This window comes from Gadus macrocephalus, chromosome 17, assembly GCF_031168955.1.
Source record: "Gadus macrocephalus chromosome 17, ASM3116895v1".
NCBI classification, from domain to species: domain Eukaryota; kingdom Metazoa; phylum Chordata; class Actinopteri; order Gadiformes; family Gadidae; genus Gadus; species Gadus macrocephalus.
Window position 1 is genome coordinate 1,406,550 of NC_082398.1, and position 9,115 is coordinate 1,415,664.

At 51.3% G+C, this 9,115-nt stretch overlaps 1 protein-coding gene across 1 annotated transcript in view; it reads left to right on the forward strand.

Annotated features, from left to right (window-relative positions):
• Window positions 1–1,421: 1,421 nt before the first annotated feature.
• The window catches only part of LOC132445706 (B-cell scaffold protein with ankyrin repeats-like), a 10,541-nt gene continuing 2,847 nt past the window's right edge, over window positions 1,422–9,115 (forward strand). Inside the window, exons 1-6 of the mRNA XM_060035821.1 lie at window positions 1,422–1,503; window positions 1,980–2,489; window positions 3,970–4,226; window positions 4,704–4,863; window positions 5,744–5,886; window positions 7,180–7,300. Of these exons, the coding sequence (XP_059891804.1) occupies window positions 1,422–1,503; window positions 1,980–2,489; window positions 3,970–4,226; window positions 4,704–4,863; window positions 5,744–5,886; window positions 7,180–7,300 (1,273 nt within the window). The remainder of the gene's footprint in view (window positions 1,504–1,979; window positions 2,490–3,969; window positions 4,227–4,703; window positions 4,864–5,743; window positions 5,887–7,179; window positions 7,301–9,115) is intronic.

Below are 9,115 nucleotides of genomic sequence, written 5' to 3' on the forward strand. Positions count from 1 at the left end.
CTGACGAGCTGGCTGTCGCCATGAGGGGTCGACTCCGCCGTCGGTGTGTGAATGTGTGAATGAATGGTTGTAAGTTCCTCTGGGTAAAAGCGTCAGCATAATCCCCTAAATGTAAATGCAAAAAAGAAGTTTTACAATGTTTCTGTATCTTAGCAACTTATTTTCCTCATTGGTGATGTAAATTTGAATTATATTTCACGGGTCTTTCCTCCTTCCCTGTCCAGCAGGGCGAGCAGGAAGCTGTTATCAATGCGGGTTGACAGGAAAACCTTGTGCTCTCCTCACTTCTGTTGAGCAAAAGAGACAGACGGAGGCTGAAGCATGACCCAATCAGGTAGGCTGCTAACTTTTAATTGAATCGTCATTATAACCATCCTAACGATGTCTCCATGGGAGGGGGTGGTGGTGATGGGGAGAGGGAGATGATTGGTCGACCACCACGTCGGTGGGTTTCTGTACTGTGAGTCCGTGTTGCCACGGCTTGCTGCATTTTGAACTTGGAAGCAACATTTGAGTGTTGAGGGCGAGTGCTAACCGTAAGGTCGCTAGTTCGATCCCCGGCTCCTCATAGCAGTGTCGAGGTGTCCCTGAGCGAGACTCCTGGCCCTGACTGCTCCTGATGACTGTTGCCTTGTGTGGTGGACTCCGTCGCCGTCGCTGTGTGAATGTGTGAATGAATGGTTGTAAATCGCTTTGGATAAAAGTGTCCTAAATGTAAATGTGAATTTCAGAATAGTGCAGTGAGTGTGTTCGTGTTGTTCACTGATATGATGTAAAATGCGTGGGGTTCCAAAGCCATTCAATAGTTGAGCTCACTTCACAAACGACTCGAGGCTCGATCAATGTTAATTAAAGTAAAATGTATTCAGGTCAAAGTAAGGAATAAGTAAATAATAATACTTATATAACGCCATTCATACGGACGCAAAGGCCAACTCGTCTGCACTGTATGTCTCTTCAAATGGAATAAACCATAATAATCAGCTGAAAACGACATCCTAGTAAACAGCTGGAGACTACATCATACCAGCTGAAGTCTACATCCTAGTAAACAGCTGGAGACTACATCCTAGTAAACAGCTGGAGACTACATCCTAGTAAACAGCTGTAGACTACATCATAGTAAAGAGCTGGAGACTACATCATAGTTAACAGCTGGAGACTACATCATAGTAAACAGCTGAAGTCTACATCATAGTAAAGAGCTGGAGACTACATCATAGTTAACAGCTGAAGACTACATCATAGTTAACAGCTGAAGACTACATCATAGTAAACAGCTTTACGCCGCGTTCACACTGTACATGTCCGTCAACGGAGGACGGAGGGCGTGTCTGACGTATGGGGGACGCGATCTGATTGGCCGACGGATCCGTCGCTGCCTGAAAAGTTTAACATTTCTCAACTTTTTGACGCAGGCCATGGCGCCGACGGAACGGACGTACCCACAATGCATTTTCGAGAGCGCCCCGTGCGAACTCAATGAGATCCGTCGACGGCCGTGTACAGTGTGTGAACGCCGCGTAAAGCTGTTTACTATGATGTAGACAGGGCTGAACGATTTGGGGAAATAATCGAATTGCAATTATTTTGACCAATATTGCGATTGCGATTTAATGTGCAATTTTATAATTGATTAAGTTCCTTATATTTATTTTTAATGTCCTTAAAAACAAATAAATCATTCTTTAGTATGACCAACAGCAGTTGGAAGCAGTCAACATAAAAACTGCTCTTTCCTTTAGGCCAGGCCCATGTGTTGAGATTAATTTATATTATAAATTTATATTATAAACTGAATTGTAAAATTAAAATAAATGAATCGTACTGATTTCAAGTCAGTAACAAATAAAAAAATAAAGAATGGCAGCCTTTGCGATTTGCATACTACCGCGTTCGTTTGCATCGCGGTTTCGATTTGGATCCGATGAATCGTCCAGCCCTACCCCTTACCCTGGTCCCCCCCCCCCGCCCCCCAGCCCAGGACCTGCTGATCCTCTACGAGCCCGAGGCCGCGCAGTGGGCCTCCTACCTCCACTCCGTCTTCACCGACCAGCTGCCCCACGACGCCATCCGCCTCTTCGACATCGCCACGGTGACCGCCGGCCAGCTCCACGACCCCCTGGCGCTGGCCCGGTACCGCTGCAAGCTGCTGGTCCTGACCCCCGCCCTGGTGGAGCAGGTGCAGCAGGACGGCGGCTGCGGCGGCGGGGGGCGCCCGTGCCGCGTGCGGCGCTTCTTCCTGTGCCGCGTCCTGACGCCGGCGGCCAGCGTGGTGGTGCTGCTGTGCGGGCTGGAGGGCCTGGCCCCCCTGCTGGGCCTGGTGCCCCTGCAGGCCGACCGCTGCCTGGTGGTGTCCACGGAGCAGGGGCCCGAGGAGTACCTGGACGCCGTCGTCAGGGTGGTGTGGGGGGAGGCGGGGAGGAGGGGCTCGCGGGGGCCCGCCCCCGACGGACAGGCGGGGGCGGGGACCAATGACGCGCCGAGCGGTGAGTCGAGAGAGAGCGGAGCTGAGGGGAGGCTGGGGGAGGCTGGGGGAGGATGGGGGAGGCTGAGGGAGGATGGGGGAGGGAGGCTGGGGGAGGGAGGCTGGGGGAGGCTGCGGGAGGATGAGGGAGGATGAGGAAGGATGGGTGAGGCTGGGGGAGGATGGGGGAGGCTGGGGGAGGATGGGGGAGGGAAACTGGGGGAGGGAGGCTGGGGGAGGCTGGGGGAGGCTGGGGGAGGCTGGGGGAGGATGGGGGAGGCTGGGGGAGGCTGAGGGAGGGAGGCTGGGGGAGGATGGGGGAGGCTGGGGGAGGCTGAGGGAGGGAGGCTGGGGGAGGATGGGGGAGGCTGGGGGAGGATGGGGGAGGCTGAGGGAGGATGGGGGAGGCTGGGGGAGGCTGAGGGAGGATGGGGGAGGGAGGCTGGGGGAGGCTGGGGGAGGATGAGGAAGGATGGGTGAGGCTGGGGGAGGATGGGGGAGGGAGGCTGAGGGAGGATGGGGGAGGCTGAGGGAGGCTGGGGGAGGCTGAGGGAGGCTGGGGGAGGCTGGGATGGGGGAGGAAACGGGCTGAGGCAAAGCAAAGTCAGACATCAGAGAGAACGTACGCTGGGAACTGATGCACCATGTCTTACACTGCTTCTCAGAGTAAGCCACTAACTAGTCAGCGTAGACTAGCGGTAGCTAGTAAGTGCGACCTTCGTGCCTCCCGGATGACACCCTGCAGTCGGTGTCTCGCTCCACCGGCCCGTAGAGACCCTCACACCTCCGTCAGCACAACACTGCGTCCTCCTGAGAGCGGGCTGTGGCCTGCTGGGAGAATAAGGCCTTTTTTTTTTTTATTCAAACGGCTCATCAACATATTTATCAAGTCGCCTTCGTCCCCTAGATCAGAGTCGTCGTTCTCGACATCCGAACGATTCGATGCTCATTCCCTTCAGAATAATTGGACGGTCTCCTCTGCTTAATGACCAATTATCTCCGTCTTCACGGCTGATTCTGCTTTATTTCTTTGTTTCTGGGGAGGACTGAAGGTTAGGTCTTGCAGGGTTACTGGTTACAAAAGACCGGATGTACTCCAGTCAAGCTTTACAATCAGAATTTTTGTAAAGAGGGTTTCTAAAATGTGTTCCTTTTGTAGTAACGGTACCGATGTAAAATGTAAAAGTGTTATACTTGCGTGTTATACTGGGGTGTAAACTCACTCTGTAACAGTGAGAGGCTCAGCTCCACAGCACAGAGCTCTGTTTAAAACGTATCTTTATTAAGGTAGTGGAGGCAATATTTGATGCAAATACGGCCACTATTTCCTCTCCCGCCTGCTAAAATGAACAGTACACTACGGCATTCATCAGCCCTTGTTTAAATGTAGGTGTTTCTTTTAGGAGAAAAGCTGGATGAGGTATGAAATATTTTGAGGATGTGATTATAAATTGTCTCTATTTGGCAATCACAGCCTTGTTATTGTACCCGCCGTGTGCAATAAAGCACCAGCATGCAAACGGTAGCAGGACATTTGGGCGTTATCCCTGAGCCCTTCTCTGACGTGACTCATGCGTCACTGGCACTTCTCTCTGAGGACAAGACTTGCACAACCCGAGGAATTGACACATTTCTATCACGCCGTTTTTCTGCAGTTGTAACCACGCCCCCCAGGCCCGAGACCGGGGTTACAGGTTCCCCGCGGGACCCCGGACCCCCGCACGGCCTTCGGGTGGTCCCGCTCAGAGTTCCCTGTGGGGTGAGGCTCTCCGTTTACTCTGTGTCTCCGTACTGTGCTCACAGCGATATAGTATTGTCGATCATTGCATCGTCGTGTCAGGAAATATGAACCTCTGTGCTGCTGAAAACCGTCAGTCTGGTTTACCTTGAACTCAAGAGGACGTAGTCACCAGCACAGAACCTCAAACCCTTCTGGATCTTTCTGGAAAATAGTCCTTAGCATTGTGTAGCGTCTTCTCCTAGCTATCTCTGTTGTATACGGTAATGGGTTAACCTAGTGATGGTTAGTGCTTGGCACTTACAATGTACCGACAGCGATTTATTGTTGTTTCTCTTTCTTCTGACAAAAGTACTTTACTGTATGTCGCTTTGGATAAGAGGATGTAAATGTAGTGTTAAGGTAAAGGTAAATGTGAGGTCTCCGGGCGCCAGAGAGCTGTTGCCTCCTCCAGCCCCCGTGCGCTGCCCAGGTGGTACAGAGTGTTTGTCTGCGCAGGGCTCCGGGGAGATGTTTGTTCTGCTCAGAGATAAGGCGGCGGCGGCGGCGGCGGACGGCGGCGACGTGGAGCTGGAGTTCACCCACCGCCACGGCCACAGCGTGAGAGTGAGGCCCGAGCGCTGGAACCAACACGTGCTGCTGGTCCAGCCCCCTCCAGGTGAGAGGGTGAGGGTCAGGCCCCCCAGGTGAGAGGGTGAGAGGGTGAGGGTCAGGCCCCCCCAGGTGAGAGGGTGAGGGTCAGGCCCCCCAGGTGAGAGGGTGAGAGGGTGAGGGTCAGGCCCCCCCAGGTGAGAGGGTGAGGGTCAGGCCCCCCCAGGTGAGAGGGTGAGGGTCAGGCCCCCCCAGGTGAGAGGGTGAGAGGGTGAGGGTCAGGCCCCCCCAGGTGAGAGGGTGAGGGTCAGGCCCCCCAGGTGAGAGGGTGAGAGGGTGAGGGTCAGGCCCCCCCAGGTGAGAGGGTGAGGGTCAGGCCCCCCAGGTGAGAGGGTGAGAGGGTGAGGGTCAGGCCCCCCCAGGTGAGAGGGTGAGGGTCAGGCCCCCCCAGGTGAGAGGGTGAGGGTCAGGCCCCCCAGGTGAGAGGGTGAGGGTCAGGCCCCCCCAGGTGAGAGGGTGAGAGGGTGAGGGTCAGGCCCCCCCAGGTGAGAGGGTGAGGGTCAGGCCCCCCCAGGTGAGAGGGTGAGGGTCAGGCCCCCCAGGTGAGAGGGTGAGGGTCTACCACAAAAAGATGAGCATGTTGATGCTATCGATCAATGTTTCTGTGCATTAGCTGTCGGGCTAAAGGGCTGATTATGGTCCCAAGTTCACGCAATGCAAGGGGGTTACGGACCCCTTACGTCCTTGCGGACCCTCCATGCGTCCACCGCAAGGGCCGGACGTGCGCCTCCCAAAAATCGTAACCTGCCGTCGAGGCGACGCAGCGGCAAGGGCTGTGATTGGTCCGCTCACTAAAACCCGACGCAGAACCATAAAGGTTCCCGACTGCGTGAACGTGGGACGACAATCAGCCCTTCCCTCAGTCTCCCGTGTCGCTGTGCTCTCAGACTTTCCCAGTGGGAGGGTGGCCGTGACACTGTACTGCGGTGCGTGCGCCGTGGACACCGCCCACGTCACGTACTACACCCCGCTGGACGACATCGGCCAGCTGCTGACCCAGGCCGCCGACCCCGTGGACTTCATGTGTCAGGTGCTTATGGCCCGGATGATTGACAGTCACTGACAGCCATTATCGTATCTCTTTTTGAAGCTTTTTTTCTTAACTTTTGTCGTTTCTTAACTTTCTTAGACTACAGTATAGTGAGTACCTGGAGTGATACATTGCAGTAGAGGACTACATTCCAATTATTATGTGGTTGAATGGAGAAATAATAATTAACTATTTATAGAATAAATGAGATGATAAAATACATCTCAGGTTAATAATAGATTGAGTAGTGTAGGTAGTAGAGACTCTAGTTACTTCTTCCACTAGAACTGCGTTGACATAAGTTAGGTAGTAGATAGTGAAGTCATGAGTCTATAAAGGTTCTCTGCACACCCTCCCGAGATGGGACCCAGGGTAGAGAAGCTGTCTGGTTCTGTTCCCTCTGTCGGGGGCTTCTGCTGTTTACTGTTCCAACCCGAGGAGCTGGCAGCTCACATCCTGTCTCCAACACTCAATCTGATTACTAGACTTGTGCTGAACTTGCAATCTCTCCCCACCCACCTGCCGCTGCCAACGCTGAACCCTGCCAAGAGACTGACGGCCATATAAAAATAAATGTTCAAAGTTCTTTAAAACCAGGACTGTGAGAAGGGTCGATCGGAAGCACGCAGTTTACCGTGTAAATTGCTTCATCGTGGTGCGTAATTGGCACTGTGAGGTATCAGCGATTTTCTGTTCTTTATCTTCCATCGAATAATTTAGGAATCTGTATTAGCCGGATTGGATAAAACCTATAATATAACTTGTGTAAAAGATGCTAGATGTTGGGTGGTCGTTGTTTACCTCAATAAAAGGCCTATACTGTTAATTTATGCTGCTGAACATTCTCATTTACATTTAGACGCTTTTATCCAAAGCGTCTTACAATAAGTACATCTGTCTGAAGAAAGAGAATCAACAATATATCGCTGTCGGTACAGAAAGGATGTTCATAGAAACCAGTTTCAAGCACTAACAATCTCTAGGTTAACCCATTCCCCGTACACAACAGAGACAGCTAGGACACTAAGAACGTTGCTAAGCACTATTTTTGAGTGCCAGGACGTACAACATACAATAAGAGTGTACATTAAGTATCAGGACGTACAACACACAATAAGAGTGTAAGGGGGGGCTATACAGGGTGTAGGTGACCTCTGAACCGGTGAGTCTTGAGTCTTGGGTCGTGGACAGAAGGAGCTGTGTTTTGACTGCTTACCTCTGACCCGGAGGGTGTAGAGGCAGCTCCGCCCGGTGCCTCTCCCCACTCACCCTCTCCCCCCCCTGGGTTACCAGGCCCTGCGGGTGTCCTCCCTGGAGGAGCTGGATCAGAAGCTGTCCTCTCTCGTGATGGAGGGGCTCCCCTCCGGGGGGCTACAGGAGCTGGGCCTGCTGTGCGATGACACGCCCCTGGAAGGTAGGTGCTCCAGCTCCAGCTGGTGTTACTGTGGGGGGGGGGGGGGGGGGGGGGGGGTGGTGCTGCTGGGAGATATCATCTGGTGGATTCAGACGGTCTGTAGCGGGATCCAACGACAGATGTGTGGAGACATTTGTGGGGTTTTATTCCGTTGTTGTTGTGAAGAATGCAAAGAATCAGAAATGGTAAAATAGTATTTCTATTCTTTCTAGTTTTTTTTTTGTCTAATGCAAAATATCTTCAGGTAGCAAGAACAAAGGGATTGTGTAATCAATCGTTTTGCCTCTTTGGCTGGGCGATCTAGAGGAGAGTAATAACCGTAACACACAAACATGTATTTGCATTTTCATGGCAGGAAATAATGACATCCTCCTGCCTCTCAATACGATGTCATTAAACGAGTCACGTGATGTCATCAATGTTTCAAGCGCCACGTTGGCATGGAGACGCAAATCAGACATAAAAAAACTCTCTCCCTCCCCCTCTCTCTCCCCCCTCTCTCTCTCTCTCTCTCTCTCTCTCTCTCTCTCTCTCTCTCTCTCTGCATCATACCTGACACACTTCTTTACTCGATGGGCCACGGCCCCCCTGTTCTCCAGCGTGACAGGGCCCTCGTTAGCTCGTGTCTCGTTAGGGCGGCGGCGTGTGACGGGCGTTCCATCAGGGCCATCGATCCCTCGCTGGGCTAAAAGGGCTCAGCGGCCGTGGGCGGGACTCACTGCGTGACTGCTGACCCATGACCCCTGAAGAGGGCCCGGTTCATTTTACACTGACCGTGACTCCGGCTAAACCGTAACCCCTGCCCCTCCCAGCATGGGGTTCAGAGGTCAGAGGTCAACCTGCTCATGGTGGAGACCCGGTCTGTTGAGACGCAGCCAGAGACAGAGAGCCTGAACTGACTGTTCCTTATTAATCACTATTAGGCACACCTTGTTTTTCCCGATTAATCACACTTAATTATTGACTCTTATTCAGACACTATTGTTCACTTTAAGTCACAGGTTATCCTTCACTATCATTCACACATAATTATTCACTCTTATTCAGACATTATTGTTCACTATAAGTCACACATTATTATTCACACACTTATTCACTATGAGGCACACGTTTCTATTCACATTATGTTACATTATTATTCACTATTACTCACACAGTATTCACTATTACTCTCACAGTATTCACTATTACTCCCACAGTATTCACTATTACTCCCACAGTATTCACTATTACTCTCACAGTATTCACTATTACTCCCACAGTATTCACTATTACTCCCACAGTATTCACTACTACTCCCACAGTATTCACTATTACTCCCACAGTATTCACTATTACTCTCACAGTATTCACTATTACTCCCACAGTATTCACTATTACTCTCACAGTATTCACTATTACTCCCACAGTATTCACTATTACTCCCACAGTATTCACTATTACTCTCACAGTATTCACTATTACTCCCACAGTATTCACTATTACTCCCACAGTATTCACTATTACTCCCACAGTATTCACTACTACTCCCACAGTATTCACTATTACTCTCACAGTATTCACTATTGCTCCCACAGTATTCACTATTACTCCCACAGTATTCACTATTACTCCCACAGTATTCACTACTACTCCCACAGTATTCACTATTACTCCCACAGTATTCACTACTACTCCCACAGTATTCACTATTACTCCCACAGTATTCACTATTACTCTCACAGTATTCACTATTACTCTCACAGTATTCACTATTACTCCCACAGTATTCACTATTACTCCCACAGTATTCACTATTACTCTCACAGTATTCAC